Source organism: Corythoichthys intestinalis, chromosome 1 (genome assembly GCF_030265065.1).
Source record: "Corythoichthys intestinalis isolate RoL2023-P3 chromosome 1, ASM3026506v1, whole genome shotgun sequence".
Classification (NCBI taxonomy): domain Eukaryota; kingdom Metazoa; phylum Chordata; class Actinopteri; order Syngnathiformes; family Syngnathidae; genus Corythoichthys; species Corythoichthys intestinalis.
This window is the reverse complement of record NC_080395.1, coordinates 8,483,569-8,500,417: the sequence shown is the minus strand read 5'-3', so window position 1 is coordinate 8,500,417 and position 16,849 is coordinate 8,483,569. Positions and strand designations below refer to the sequence as shown.

Sequence of the window (16,849 nt, the reverse complement as noted above, 5' to 3'; positions counted from 1 at the left end):
GCCATAGATAGAAGTAGTGATGAGAACTTGAAACCGAAACTTCAAAACCTGCTCCGAACCGATGACGTATATATTCAATGAAGCGCTGCACCGGAAGCACTCTCTCTATCCGGGACTTGCCGTTCTTTCGTTTTCACTTCTCCCTACCAAACGAGCTCCTTCAAAGTATTCTCATCGGGTAAGTACTGAAGTAAGAATTTGGTGGACTAAAACGTCCGATTTTACAGCTTAGGGGAAGTCGTTTGGCTTAATGTTGAAGCTTTGCAGTCTAACGTAACTTTTTGTTTGTTTAGCTTAGCTCGCTAGCCTGGACACGTGAACGCATTTGCCACGTGTAAATTTTGTTTTAAAGGGCGGGGGGTAGGGATGGAAAAAAACGAGGCTTTCCTAAACAATGAACCACTTTTGAGACAATTACCCTAAATTAAATCACTGTTTGGAGGTGTTTGGCACACTGCAAGAGCTCCATCTACTGGATAAACAGTGCACGTTTCTTTTTTAAACTAAAGTTGTCAAATTGCCTCAGCATTACTTATTTTCAATAGAATTAAGTGGATGTCGTCTATTTCAACCAGGAGATCGTGTCGTCATTAAGTGTGATTTACACAAAGTTGACGTTTCTAAGCCTGTGTCATTGCTTTGTCTGTGAAGATGTGTTCAAAGCAGTATTTGTAATAAACGACAGTGCTGGTCTTGTAAGCGGCTCGTCTTAGATGTCGGAGAGTAACTGTATTAAGTTTTTTGTAAATATTATAATACAGTAAGCACAGTGCTTGGGAACAGGAATATTATTTATTGCATACTGAAAGGATTCCCAAAATCATAAGATGGATATAATTGAGCCGAATAAAAGAAAGGAAAGGTTTGTGAAATATTTTATTTTTTAATTAAGTATAATTTCTGGAGGGGATGTTGTGTCGTATTTGTATCTATTCTAAATATCTAAATGTATGCCACTATCAAGTGTATAACAATGTGAATGAATTTAATGAAATTCAAGTGATAATGATATTCCCACTCCTGACTTGAAAATGAGCAAATGTTTGTAGCTCTCACGAAAATTCCTCCTCTCAAAAAACCGCCGAATAACTGCGTTATTCTGCTACTTTTTATTGTGTTCGCACCGATAGAGCGGGCGGGCTCCCATCGAGTTTTTATTTACCTGTGGAAACTGACTCGCTGACACATCTGTGACGTACGAGGCCTCGTCAGCAGTGGTCACGTGACTTATGGCTTGCTCGACGCCGTTTTCGGAACACTGCTTTGACACGCCTCTACTTCATTTGCTCGACTCAGATTCGAGCAGGAAGGCTCGAGCATCCGATCTCAAGTGGGGGTCGCTTGGTTAACATTAGAAAACATTAGAGTGATTGCATTGAATTGTATGTGACGCTTTTCGACATGTCTTAAGGAGGCGACAAAATAATCCTGACCGAAGGCGAACGCAATCAAAAACATCAAGCTAAAAAGGAGAGACGTGGAAATGAGATGAGGTGAGGAAATCCAGGCCACGAAGAGCAACTGTAAAAAGAAAATGAGGGTAAGATCACGACATGAGTTGTTTTACTTTTTTTTAATGCAATATCAGACTTGCTTTTGACCGTGATTGGTAATTGAAACTGTAGGGTCAAATTCCCATATCTGAATTTCCATACTAGGCTCACAATAGCGATGATTTCACGATATGGAAATACAACAATTATCGATACATGGGTCAGGAATAGGGGTGTGATTAAAATATCGAAATGGTGTCATATCGTTAAGCAATATGCAATAATTCCATTTATCGCACGGTAAATAAAAATGAAGGCGGTAATTTTTCCGCTGCGATTTATCGCCTCTCGTGTGCGTGCGCGCGTGCGGCTGACATTTGAGGTGGGAATCTTTGGGCACCTAACGATTCGATTACGATTCAGAGGCTACAATTCGATTATAAATCGATTATTGATGACCAAAAAATAGACCCTACTCACAAAATGACGTGTCGCTGTAAAGCTTCAGTTTATCCATTCGCCAGATCCATATTTGATGCCTAAATCGATGTTTTTCGACCCGCTGTCTTCGCCGTCTTTGCCTGACATCTGATAGCTACCCTGATATTTTAAAAAAAAAAAAAAAGGGGGAACCAACAAGTTGCTACCAAAATCTTCCATCATATTTGTGCCTCAGGTAACTCTAAGGCTGCCATTGACGGTGCTCGACACCCAATCCATTTAGACTGGGCATTTTCGTTCATTCGAAATAGGGCTGCAGCTATCGATTATTTTTGTAATGGATTAATCGATGAACTGTTTAGTTGTAATAATAAAGTAATCGGATAAGGAACATAAAAATTAAAATACCTGAGCTGAGCCTCACGCGGTATAAAAAAAGAGGATCTATGTACCACAAAAGAACAATTGGTTAACGTACATGGCAAAAGTCGGCTATCTTAAATGCTATAAAATGCAACGCTTTTTTACAATGCTCTTAACAAAGGGCTCAGACACATATTCCCACAAAAAATGGCTAAATATACCTTTAAACTAAATTATGAATGCATTCAAATAAATCATTAGCTCATACAAAAACTTATGTTGGTCTTAACAGGGAGCAGATGGATTCAGCCGTGTGAAATGAAGTAGACTAGAGGGCCGTGTATCCACCCAAATCAATAAGAATAAATGTAAACACTTTAAAAAAAAAAACAAAAACATTACAACGCCACTTTATTAAACGAATACTCAAAGCAGCAAAATTTAATTTGAATTGAGGCTGTCAAACGATTAAAATTTTTAATCGAGTTAATTGCACCCTGAAAATTAATAGTTGAATGAATATTAGTACAAGTTATAGAAATGTTATATTAAATGTTATATTAAAACGCCTCTTAATGTTTTCGTTTTAATTAGTAAAATTTTCAATCAAAAAATAAACTAGTAGCCCTATTCTGTCCTCAGTGTGTGTGAGTACACAAATTGACAGATAGCGAACATAAGTTCCAAAAAGAAATCAGACGGTGTGGCAAAGTTGCATGGGCTTTACTGAAGTCATCTCTTTTTGACAGGAGCACGTTTCTTGTATTTTTGTAAAACTGAAAATAACAAGGCAATGTGTCAATAACTTGCATAAATCACAAAATAACATAAAATGTACACACGCGTGTCCATTTGAGCAGTAGCACTAGCCAATTAGCTCACAAGCATCTAACAATGTAACTGCATTTCACCATATATGTGATCAAATTCAAATACACATCATCAATAACTATCTAATGCTCATGAATATAAACAAAGGAGGAATATAACTCACAAGCGATGCATGTATTAGACATAAACAGTGTGATGGGGCTATGAGAACTGCCACTGAATACTGGATGCGGACGTTAGCTGGTCTGAATAGACCCTACCCACCGACGTCACAAAATCACGTGCTCGCTGTATGGTTCCGCCCACTTGTCCGTCATTTTGTGTCTGTATTATCAATGGTCTCAATTGATCGAGCAATTTATAATGCATTTCATGGAAGACCCGGTGCTTTCGGATGCCGTAAACTCACTTGATGTGTTGCATAAAAGGCGTTATGTGGAAAAGCTTCAGTATATCCATTCGCCAGATCCATATTTGATGCCTAAATCGATGTTTTTCGACCCGCTGTCTCCGCCGTATTTGCCTGACATCTGCTAGCTACCCTGAACTGTACAACTATCTTGTCCACACAAAATCAGCCTATTCTCACGAAAGTTTGAAAAACTTTAAGAGCTTGGAGGCTTATAAATACTTCGTTGCTGGTTGGGTGAAACAGGTCCTCGTCCACGAAAATTCGGCAGGAATCTATCTTGTGCTTGGAAAGGTGAGTTACGAAATTTTCAATTCAAAATCTTTTGTTCTTGCTAACATCCACTGTCAAGTTTAATGTATTTCATGTCATTTGTCAATGGAGTAAGGGCTTTTAATGTTTATATGGTTTAGCGATAGCACTCTCACTACATACATACGTGTATGTTGTCGGCGATTAGCCTAGCAATGATCTTAATTGTGGTTGTCAGCCCAAAACCCTCGAAATATATATTAAATGCATCTTACCAGATATAAAATGACTCCTACATAATCTGTGGTAATCGTTTGGAGCCCAGTTTTCTCGTCGAATTGCAGCAGCCCATCTCGCTCTCTCCTCTCCGGGTCTCTCGGAATCCGGTAGAACTTCAAGTCTCTCCGTCTATCTTCTCTGTTATTGCAACCGACCGCCACACACGCCTTCACCATTTTGATTATTAATGTTAACGAGCAGAAAAACACGTCGTAAATAGGAGGAATGTACGTTGCCGTAACAGGGAAACATGATGTGTTGACGGACAATTGGGCGGCACCAGTCAGGAGGAAGGAGTTGTGACGTCACGTGGGTAGGGTCTATAGCACTGTCGATTAGTGTGAGTTCGCGTCGACATATAATGACGTCAGAAAAGCGCGCCGAAACCCAAATAATCAGCTGCACTGAATCGCCAGCAGAGGGCGACATTACGCCACATAACATATGCAAGTCACACCCAAGCGCCAGCAGAGGGCGGAAAAACTCCATAAAACACAATTAAAAAGTTGGCTTTTCACTGTACTGACATTTAAATCTGTCTGAGCGGGCCTAGTGCGTTAATTGCGTCAAATATTTTAACGTGATTAATTTAAAAAATTAACGCCCGTTAACGCGGTAATTTTGACAGCCCTACATATTATATATGTATGTAGTGAGAGTGCTATTGCTAAACCATATAAACATTAAAAGCCCTAGCTCCATTGACAAATGACATGAAATACATTAGACTTGACAGTGGATGCTAGCAAGAACAAAAGATTTTGAATTGAAAATTTCATAACTCACCTTCCGAGCACAAGATTCCTGCCGAATTTTCGTGTACGAGGACCTGTTTCACCCAACCAGCAACGTAGCATTTATAAGCCTCCAAGCTCTTAAAGTTTTTCAAACTTTCGTGAGAATAGGCTGATTTTGTGTGGACAAGATAGTTGTAAATATCAGGATAGCAGATGTCAGGCAAAGACGGCGAAGCGGCCGGGTCGAAAAACATCGATTTAGGCAACAAATACGGATCTGGCGAATGGATAAACTGAAGCTTTTCCACGTAACGCCTTTTATGCAACGCATCCAATGAGATTACAGCTTCAGATAACACCGGGGCTTCCATGAATTGCTCTATAACTTGCTCGACTAATTGAAAACAATGAGAATAGGTCTAAAAAATAGGTACAATATGGCGGCCGGAAACAGCGACACGCCCATTTTGTGACGTAGGTGAGTAGGGTCTATACTAGTATTGCTCTCCCGGCGGGGGGACAAGGAGCATGTCACAAAAAGCAAGCCGCCTACATATTGAAAGGATCCCAGTATTTGACATAATACCGCATAAAATACCGCGTGTGTTATGAAATAAACATGGTTTTTCGTGTCACAGGCACTTTAATGGCAGCCAATGAGTTAACAATTTTATCATCATGGCATAGACTTTATATTTGATCTTGTAAGTGCCGATGACCGCGAAAAGCATGTTTATTTGTCATATTTTCTTCGGTCATATTTTCCTCGGTATTGTATGCTTCTGAATAGAGCAGGGCGGTAAACCGAAAATTTACCGTTACCGAAATTCTTCACGATGACCGACGTAATTTTGACCATGTCAGTAAATTCGGTAATTTAATAAAAGAAGAAAATATAGTCTTTTCATCCCGCTCTGACTCTGTGTTGTTCGGCTATGTTCATTCCCCTTTAGGAAAGCAGACAGTGCGCTTACGTTTGGAGTCACATGGTTTTCAGGAAGCCAATCAAACAGAAGCCCGGTAGGCTAACGCTAGCAGCTAACGCTACAAGTAAACGGGATGAAGTCGGGCTTAAGTTAGCTTCGCCAAACTTTCACCCGACATTAAGTAAACTCTTGACGGGTTCCAGATAGGGATGGGAAAAACCGAGGCTTTCTGAAACAATGAACCACTTTTAAGACAATTGCCCTAAATTGAATCACTGTTTGACACACTGCAAGAGCCCCATCTACTGGATAAACAGTGCACTTTTCTTTTTAAAAGTAAAGTTGACAAATTGCCTCAGCATTACATATCTTCAATAGAATTAAGTGGATGTCGTCTATTTTAACCAGGAGATCGTGTCGTTATTAAGTGTGATTTACACAATTAAAGTTGACCTCTTTAAGCCTGTGTCATTTCTTTTGTCTGTGAAGATGTGTTCAAAGCAGTATTTGTAATACACGACAGTGCTAGTCTTGTAAGTGGCTCGTCCTAGATGACGGGGAGTAACTATGTATTGTTTATTTTTTGTAAAAATTACAGTAGAGTAAGCACAGTGCTTGGGAACAGGAATATTATTTATTGCATACTGTAAGGATTTCCAAAATCATAAGATGTAAATAATTGAGCCGAATAAAAGAAAGGAAAGGTTTGTGAAACATTTTATTTTTTTAATTAAGTATAATTTCTGGGGGGCGGGTGGATGTATCGTATTTGTATCTATTCTAAATATCTAAACGTATGCCACTATCTAGTGTATAACAATGCGGAATGAATTTAATGAAATTCAAGTGATGATATTTCTCAAGTCATACAAGCTGTTATAAATGTTCACACAAGAATTCTTATTGTTTACAAGATTTTTTTTAATACCTAATGTTTAGACTGCATGTGCAATTGTTAAATTGAAAGCTGGTAAATAAATTTAATGAGAAACTGTTCATTTTTATTCCATGCATTGATTCAAATTTTCAAATTATATAACAGTTTGCTTGGGCGAATTTATCGTCATTTATCGTTATCGAGGTAAATCTGCTCAATTTATCGTGATACGTACTAAAGGCCATATCGCCCAGCCCTACTTCTGAACGAAATGGACCGCTTGCATGTGTGTGGAAGCGATCCCTATATTTATTTAGTTTTTTTATTCCCACGCCATGAAAATGAGTGACTTCCGGCTTCAGTCTCGATTTGAGAAAGGGCGCCGTTACGTGTACGGTAGAAGAAGTCCTCTTCACTATCCAGCTGTACTGTTGTATGAGAAGGACTAAGGATTCAGCTGATTTCGCGGATTAATTCGTTTATTTTTCGCATCACGCCAGCCAAACGGCTGCAGAAAAATTTTGCCGCACCAAAGACAGGCGTGTGAGCCTTTCTGCGGTTTCAAAAGGTTCCCATTCACCGGTGGATATTGGCCAAAACTACTGTGGGACCATTGGACTTACGAGGAAGTGAGTAACCATCGTGTTTTGTATTTTGTCAAACACTGGGATCATTTTAATATGTTGGTGGCTTGCATTTTGTGGCGGACATGCTCCCTCCATATTCGTGTTGACCATGTGGCGCGGTACTCTCCAGCTGCTTCCCGGCGAGCTCTCCTGTCCGTAGTAGCAGGGGAACGACGACCTGTAACTTGGTCGCCGCCGGGCGCGTTGCCGATGGGCGAACACAACCGACAACCCCGCTGCTGTGTGACATGATCAAGGGGTAGTTTTGTGTGATTTTAAAAAAAAAATTGCTTTGAAAAGGGAAAATAAGACTTTGAGACGTCGCTTGGTTCGAGTTAGGATGTCGGCTAGCTGTCACGCCTCCTGATTTGTCTACATTCTTCGAAGCCGGGGCAGGGAAATGACAAAAGCCGGACTAACGATGGTGGCATTTAATATCGTTCGGGAGGTGCGACAGCAAAGGTGAAGTCGACAGTTTTGACCATTATGGAGTAATTTTGCCATGTAGTACTGAATAAATGCTTTTGTAATATTTCATATTCCATTTAGCACAAGACTGGAATTTGTCATGACCATACCATTTATTTAGCAATTGGGGAAAAGTACTTGGATAGAAAGAATATCCTGTCGAAATATTGGAGTAGAGACATTGAAACAATGACATTTTGCTGCTCTCTTTGTCGCATTTTCCTCATTCTGAATAATTCCTCCTCAATGGGCCGTATTCTAAATCAAATTAAATGGTGACCCTGCCAACGTCATCCTCCATTTGGGGACGCTATAACGGGAGACTGGGCGAAACGGCAGATTAAAAGACTAATTTCTCGTCGTCTGCTCTTTGCCAAATTGTGTCCAGTCGAATCGTCTCAAAATATGATTTTAATTCACATTATAATGCTATTTAAGACTTTTTTAAAAAAAATTTTAATACTGTCATATGCACTTTGTCCACTTAGGCAGAGGTTCACTTAGTTTTCCCCCTTTCTGTCATTGTTTGCATACTATCCTCATTAATATTTGAAAACCTTAAAATGTTTGGGTGGTTTTAGTTAAAGCAATAATGTTTATTCATCGTTTTGATTTTGACAAAGATTTCACATCACATTTGATGGTGATTTTATGTAGAAATGTGAGAAATTCCAAATGCAAGTAAGCCGATCACACGTGCATTTGAGGGGGAAAAATGGACTGACACATTCACCAAGTGAAAAGAGGTTAGCCGCTGAACCCTTTACATTTTGGCTGCCAGTCTGAACGAGGCCTTGGTGTCGGTAAAAAAAAAAAAAAAAAACGAAAATCATGGCGGGAGACTGAGCAAAGCTCGACTTAAGCAGATGACGTGATATTTTTCATTTTCCAGTATCCCGCTGAAGTCACTATGAAAGAGCTTCACCCTCAGAAGCGCGATTCCCTCCACGTTAAACAGGAGGTGTCGGAGATGCCGTACATCAAACAGGAGGTGGAGCCACAGACCCCCAGCATTAAAGAAGAACAGGAAGAGGAAATCCCCAAGTTTTCAATGACTGTCAGAGTAAAGAGTGAAGAAGATGAAGGTCCAAGCGAAAAGAGCGGAGCAGCAAAACCTTCGAGCGACGGCTCATTTCAACCCTTGACAACAAAAGGAGAGGGACGATCGCAACCTGACGGTTTGTTAGCGCCGCTCTCAGAGAGTGACGACGTAACTTCACACTCTTCTGATTTTAACACTGATGAGGAGGATAAGGACTTTGACCAAGATGCTTCAAAATTCTTAAACAAGTCTTCATTGAAAAGAAGCACGAAAGTGGTTGGGAAACCTTTTACCTGCTCACTTTGTGATAAAACATTTTCTCAGAAACATCTCTTAAAAAGACACATGCATACACACACCGGAGAGAAGCCTTTTGCTTGCTCATTATGCGATAAAAGATTCACCACGAAAACACAATTAAATGTCCACACAAGAACACACACTGGAGAGAAACCTTTTCCCTGCTCAGTTTGCCATAAAAGATTCTCTCGGAAAGATATACTAAATTGTCACATTAAAGCCCACACTGGAGAGAAGCCTTTTCAATGCACATCTTGTGGTCGAGCATTCACTTTAAAGGGATATTTAAAGAGACACACAAGGAAACATACTGGAGAGAAGCCTTATGGCTGCACAAGTTGTGGTAAAAGATTCATCGCGAAAGAAGTTTTTATAAACCACACAAGAACACACAGTGGAGAGAAGCCTTTTGCCTGCTCTCGCTGCAATAAAAGATTTTTTAAGAAGCATGATTTAACAATACACACGCGTACACACACTGGAGAGAAGCCTTTTGCCTGCTCTCGCTGCGATAAAAGATTTAGTAAGAAGCATAATTTAACAATACACACGCGTACACACACTGGAGAGAAGCCTTTTGCCTGCTCTCGCTGCTATAAAAGATTTCGTATGAAGCAAGCGTTAAAAAGACACACACAAACACACACTGGAGAGAAGCCTTTTTCCTGTTCTCGTTGATATAAAAGATTTTGTTCGAAGCAAGCGTTAACAAAACACACAAGTTGTGGTAAGAGATTTACAAGTAGCTGCTAATAGATGCTGATCTTTTGTTATTGCTGTGTCAGTTAGCATCCGCACATCATCTGAAACAATCATGTAAACTCGACCTTAGTATTCGACCACTATTGAAAACGCACAATAAACAGTACAAAAGGGGTTACAATGGGGCAAATAAGTATTTAGTCAACCACTAATTGTGCCAGTTCTCCCACTTGAAAATATTAGAAAGGCCTATAATTGTCAACATGAGTAAACCATAACCATGAGACAGAATGTGGAAAAAAAAACAGAAAATCACATTGTTTGATTTTATTTTTTTTTTAAAGAATTTATTTGCAAATCATGGTGGAAAATAACTATTTGGTCAATATCAAAAGTTCATCTCAATACTTTGTTATGTACCCTTTGTTGGCAATAACGGAGGCCAAACATTTTCTGTAACTCCTAACAAGCTTTTCACACACTGTTGCCGGTATTTTGGCCCATTCCTCCATGCAGCTCTCCTCTCGAGCAGTGATTTTTTTGGGGCTGTCATTGGGCAACACGGACTTTCAGCTCCCTCCACAGATTTTCTATGGGGTTGCGATCTGGAGACTGGCTAGGCCACTCCAGAACCTTGAAATATTTCTTACGAAGCCACGCCTTTGTGTGTGTTTGGGATCATTGTCATGCTGAAAGACCCAGACACGTCTCATCTTCAATGCCCTTGCTGATGGAAGGAGATTTTTACTCAAAATTTCTCGATACAAGGCCCCATTCATTCTTTCCTTTACACAGATCAGTCGTCCTGGTCCCTTTGCAGAAAAATGGCCCTGCTTCACAGTGGGTATGGTGTTCTTCGGATGCAATTCAGTATTCTTTCTCCTCCAAACATGAGAACCTGTGTTTCTACCAAAAAGTTCTATTTTGGTTTCATCTGACCATAACACATTCTCCTAGTCCTCTTCTGTATCATCCAAATGCTTTCTAGCGAACCGCAGACGGGACTGGACGTGTACTTTCTTCAGCTGGGGGACACGTCTGGCAGTGCAGGATTTGAGTCCCTGGCTGCGCATTGTGTTACTGATAGTAGCCTTTGTTACTGTGGTCACAGCTCGGTGTAGGTCATTCACTAGGTCTCCCTGTGTGGTTCTGGGATTTTTGCTCCCCGTTCTTGTTATCATATTGACGCCTCGGGGTGAGATCTTGCATGGAGCCCCAGATCGAGGGAGATTATCAGTGGTCTTGTATATCTTCCAATTTCTAATAATTGCTCCCACAGTTGATTTCTTTGCACCAAGCGAAGAGTTACAGAAAACGTTTGGCCTCCATTATTGCCAACAAAGGGTACATAACAAAGTATCGAGATGAACTTTTGGCATTGACCAAATACTTATTTTTCACCATGATTTGCAAATAAATTCTTTAAAAATCAAACGATGTGATTTTCTGTTTTTTTTTTTTTCCACATTCTGTCTCTCTTGTTTGAGATTTACCCATGTTGACAATTACAGGCCTCTCTAATCCAGGAGAACTTGTACAATTGGTGGCTGACTAAATACTTATTTGCCCCACTGTATCCCATAAGCCATTGTGAAGTCACGAAGGATGGACGTAACGTGAACATTTTTTATATATTGCCGAGCAAGTCGCCACCTAAGGAGAGGGAGGCGAGGTAGCGCAGGACGGCCGGTTGGATTGAGCGAGCGACTTTGAAACGTGCGAAAAATTTTGAAAGCGCAATCTAATGCATTATTTCATCAACTTGAGGAAAAGAGTGGACCAGATTTGTCGTTGTTTTCTTCATATGACTCGATGAGTGAAAAGTGACAGTAGTGCGCACACAGCGGAAGAGTGGGCTGTGTGATGTAGGCCTGTATCCTGATCAAGGGGAAACTGAGTGGCATGCCTGAAAAATTTGAGCTGAACTAGTTTATTGTCAATATTTTTGAAGACTTTTGTTTCCAAATTTTATACTTTTTTTTTTTTGTCACTATCTTTTTCATTTGTGTGCTCAAGAAGCTTGATTGTATGTATATGCTTTTGATGAGGTGATGGGTTCAATACTTAACCTCAAAAAGAGATCCTCAAACCCTGTATATGTTAGATGATAGATATGTATTGTCTGTACAATGTTGAATTACTGCATATCAACTGTTTTGACCATAGAATATAGAAAGAACAAAAACACTGATGACCATATTTGCTGTTTCTGTTGAATTATCAAATATATAACTATTCAGTCTCATTTTTTCCTGATGAATGTTTATCCTAACAGGTTGAATAAATATTATTAAGCTCCAAAACGTTTGGTTGAGCATGTTCGGTTGTCAATGGGACATTGATATTACAAATTTTGACCAGATATTTTTTTTGTTGTTGTCTTTTTGGGTCCAAAATGTTGATTAAAATTAATCAGTGAAGAAAACAACAGTTCAGACATGAAGGTGTCCTGAGAAAAAGGAATCCAACCAGGCCATTGTGAACATTTTTTTCTTTGAAATATGGTATATAAGTAGTGTTGCACCGATACCATTTTTTGGCCCCGATACCGATACTTGGCTGTGCAGTATCGGCCGATGCCGATACCATACCGATACCACCCCGATTTTATATATATATATATATTTTTTTTTTTTTTTCCCCCCAAAGAGCTACATAATTGGATGTGAAATCATTGCTATCAATGCTTTGTCAGGCTGTTGCTTACATTTGCAAAATAGGAAAAAGACTAGTACAAAGTATAATACTAGCCCAACAGTAAGAAAGTAAAAATAAGTTCATAATAAACTCTGAATGAACTGAGTAAACTTTTTATAAACCTCTCAAAGGCCAAACAGTGCAACTTTCATGAAATTATTGTCACATTCTGCTGCTGGTTAGATTGTGTTTTGTTGCTGGGCTGTTAGTGGGGCATTCCTGACGTCACACCTGAATCCAATGCGGGCTCATCAACGCAGCATTTAAGCACGGGTGAGCTCAGAGAAGGCTGCCGAGATATTTGCTTTGCTGATCGCCATTTGACATCTCGCACTATAGTCTCGATACATTTGCTTGTTACGCCCCTGCATTGTTTTTTTTCTGTTAGTGTGCCGCACTCGTTTGTAACCTCTACCCTGTGCAGGTATTTGAGTGTTTTTATTTTGGCTTTTTGGCTCGCTGCCTATCGTCTTAGTTATTAAATCTTCGAGTTTGTAGTATTGAGCTTTGTCGACCTGCTGTCACGGACTCCTTTTGTTATTTCTACTATCCCGCGATTGCGTGTTATTTTTTGTCTGCAATCATTAAACCCTTGTACTTATCCCCCGCTTGTTGTCCAATTCGAGGTCCAACCTTGTTTCCGCATTTGCGGACGCTCACAATATTCCAATATTTTGTCCAACCCCTGGAGTGTTTAAGTGTGAAAATCTCTCTTCCAGACCGTCCCTCGTTAGACAGTCCACGTTTATGTTCGTCGCACCGGGCCCTGTTCACATTTTTTCTGCCACTGACCGTCACCATGAGATTGGGGGACAGAATAAGGTGCATGACCTGTAGATGGCCGCTATCCAAGCAGCTAAACATGGAGAGATTTCAAACTCCAGATGATTTTAGAGATGCTTTACTGGGTCTCCCTTTTGTGAAACTAACACAACGAAAAAAGATGTACTATCAATAATACTGCTGCAAATAAGCTGTCTGCATATGGAAACACATTTGCCTTGCATAAGATGGTGCTGAATTCAAAGTACAAAACACATTCTGTCTTAAAAATGCAACTTCAGGACAGGAGGCAAGGAGTACTTCTCAAAAAAAAATTGCTTAAAAGTAGTGAGAGTTGAGCTGGAATGGATAGCAATGAAAAACATTTAAACAGCTTCAGGTTTGCATTCTTCTCCAACTGTATTTTGAATCAGGAAACAAAATGACCACGAGATGGCGCGCTTTAGCAAGCGATAAAGACAATCGAGTATAATAAAGATAATACAGTGGTACCTCTACCTACGAAGTTAATTCGTTCCAAGACCTTGTTTGTAAGTCGAAATGGTCATATGTCGAGCAGGATTTTCCCATAGGAATACATTAAAATTCCATTTATTCGTTCCACACCCAAAAACCTACGCTAAATCCATAATAAATACTGCTGGTACAATTATTATAAATGGCAATTAAACATAGCAAAATAAATAAGTTATTAATAAAAATCAGAATAATATAATAATAATAATAAAATAAAAATGATTCCGTTAATAATGTAACAAATTGGATTCTAATGTGGCGGACACTTTTGCTGTACCTGAATGCACCGCGGGGCTGACGTCACAGTGAGATAGGTCGGTGCGGTAGAGATAATACTTTCGTTTTCTTGAGAGCACAGTCAACTGCAGAGGGCAATGGGCGTTTTGTGTTGAATAAGTTCTTAAATAAATTATAAAAACGTGACGAAGCTGGCGATTTCTTTGGCGATGTTACCACAATAATAATTGTCACCTTAACTTATAAAGACTGGCGAACGGTGGTCGGAAGAGGACCGTGGAGCTGTATTGTTGAGCCAGCTCACGGATGCGCACCCCACGCTCATATTTTTCTATAATTTGCATCTTCATTTCAAAGGTAAGCATCACTTTTTTCCTTGTTTCACCAACTGTACCAACTTTTTGGAAACCTCTGTTGATTTCTCACACAAGAAAATCCGCCATGAGTTCGTTTGCGTTGCTGTCGTGTCGTCGTATTTCGAGCATGTCGTCGGATGTAGAAACAAATGGCGCGTCAAATATTACGTCGGATGTCAAAAAGATCGTGTGTCGAAGCGATCGTATGTCGAGGTACCACTGTATGTGGGAGTTGCCCGTCACTACCCGATTGTGACGTACTGCTCATGTGCTTGCGCAAACCGACGCAATTTTCTTTCAAGGGACAACGGGAGATATTGATATAACTTTCTGTGGAATTGACATGGAAAAAAATATTGCATTTATTTTCTGAATGTGTAAAAACAAAAAAAATTGGACTGCTTTTGAAATCTTTTTTTCATGATTCAACTGGCCCCTATAACTTGAATTTAAAAGACATTATTTGTAACTGCACTGATCCCAGCTATGTTTTTTTTTTTTTTTTTTTTTTTTGCGTTAATCGGCGGTAATTATTTTTTTTAATTAATCACGTTAAAATATTTGACGCAATTAAACCATGGACGGAGTGACCCGTTCATGCGTTGCCTCAAACAGTTTACAATGACGCCGTTTTAGCACATTGAGACTGAAAAGGCAGAGAAATGCGAGTGTACACCGATAATAGTTTTGAATATTTAAATAATTTATAATTCTTCATGCTAGGTTTTTTAATTCACAAACAAAAGTTCACAAAAAAACACCTATGTATATATATATATATATTTTTTTTTTTTTCTCCATTTCAGGCAGTTACATTCATCTTCACAAATACAGATCTTTGCTTTCAAGAAACAACTGAGACAAAAAAAGACACAAAACAAAACAAAATGCCTGAAAGGGAGTGGGATGAAGAAAACTTATTAAATCCCACCCCGATTTCTCAATTATCATCAAAATAACCAGTTTCTGTTTAGTTACGTAGAATACATACCTTCCCCGACACATGTAACAGGAGGGCCGAGCCCTCAATGTCGATTTCCTCAGTCAAAAAGAGAGAAAACAAGAACAACAAAACCAAAATATGTGTATGCATGTATGTATGTATGTATGTATGTATGTATGTATATATATATATATATGTGGGGAGGGGGGATTGTACGTGTTGGATTAATGGATAATAAAACAATCTGGTCGTGGTGGTGGGGTGATTTACCTGCAACAAGAAGCAATTATCAGAGAATCCCAAAATTTAAAAAATAAGGTCCTAATAACTAGTGTTGCACCGATACCATTTTTTGGCCCCGATACCGATACCTGGCTGTGCAGTATCAGCCAATACCGATACCATACCGATACCACCCCGTTTATACATATATATAAATTTTATTTTTTTTTTCTCCCTCCCCCAAAGAGCTACATAATTGGATGTGAAATCATTGCTATCAAGGCTTTGTCAGGCTTGCTTACCTTTGCAAAATAGGAAAAGGATTTGTACGAAGTATAATACTGGCCCAACAGTATGAAAGTAAAAATAAGTTCATAATAATAAACTCTGAATGAACTGAGTAAAAATTTTTAAACCTCTCAAAGGCCAAACAGTGCAACTTTCATGAAATTATTGTCACATTCTGCTGCTGGTTAGATTGTGTTTTGTTGCTGGGCTGTTAGTGGGGGCATTCCTGACGTCGCACCTGAATCCAATGCGGGCTCATCAACGCAGCATTTCAGCACGGGTGAGCTCAGAGAAGGCTGCCGAGATATTTGCTTTGCTGATTGCCATTTGACATCTCGCACTATAGTCTCGCTTCATTTGCTTGTTACGCCCCTGCATTGTTTTTTTTCTGTTAGTGTGCTGCACTCGTTTGTAACCTCTACCCTATGCAGGTATTTGAGTGTTTTTATTTTGACTTTTTGGCTCGCTGCCTATCGTCTTAGTTAACCTTCGAGTTTGTAGTATTGGGCTCCGTCGACCTGCAGTCACGGACTCCTTTTGTTATTTCTACTATCCCGCGATCGCGTGTTATTTTTTTGTTTGCAATCATTAAACCCTTGTACGTATCCCCCGCTTGTCGTCCGCTTCGAGGTCCAACCTTGTTTCCGCATTTGTGGACACTAACAATTATAAGTAATAATAATTGACCACAGCATCCCGTCTCTCTATGGCTACGTTCATACTACAGGTCTTAATGCACGAATCCGATTTTTTGTCATATCCGTTTTTTTGGCGTGCCCGTTCAGACTGCCTTTATCCATTGAGACCGTTCAAGTATTACGCATGCGCACTAATTCGCAGTCCGACACGGCAAGAAGACCCGCATGCGCAGAAGCATCAAAACAAATGACAGACGTCATCCGTCATTCCAGGGATATTATATTTTGCTTTTCAAAAGGTGGACACAAATAACAGACATAAATAATCCCCGTTTAGGCTTATATTCAAAGTTTATATGGATCGATAGCATGCACGCACTGTCCGTGCACGTCACACACACATACGGGCAGTTTGTCCCGACT

At 39.7% G+C, this 16,849-nt stretch overlaps 1 protein-coding gene across 3 annotated transcripts; it reads left to right on the top strand.

Annotated features, from left to right (window-relative positions):
• Positions 1 to 90: 90 nt before the first annotated feature.
• On the top strand, positions 91 to 11,453 carry LOC130904280 (gastrula zinc finger protein xLCGF3.1-like). Of its 3 annotated transcripts, XM_057817134.1 has the most exons (4): positions 664 to 862; positions 1,131 to 1,330; positions 1,412 to 1,540; positions 8,595 to 11,453. In XM_057817134.1, exons 3-4 carry the CDS (start codon positions 1,535 to 1,537, stop codon positions 9,720 to 9,722), a joined length of 1,134 nt encoding a protein of 377 aa, XP_057673117.1. In that variant the 5' UTR covers positions 664 to 862; positions 1,131 to 1,330; positions 1,412 to 1,534; the 3' UTR covers positions 9,723 to 11,453. The 3 variants fall into 3 exon arrangements, with proteins under 3 accessions (XP_057672962.1, XP_057673117.1, XP_057673047.1); XM_057816979.1 differs by lacking the exons at positions 664 to 862; positions 1,131 to 1,330 and adding an exon at positions 91 to 178; XM_057817064.1 differs by lacking the exon at positions 1,131 to 1,330.
• Positions 11,454 to 16,849: the final 5,396 nt, after the last annotated feature.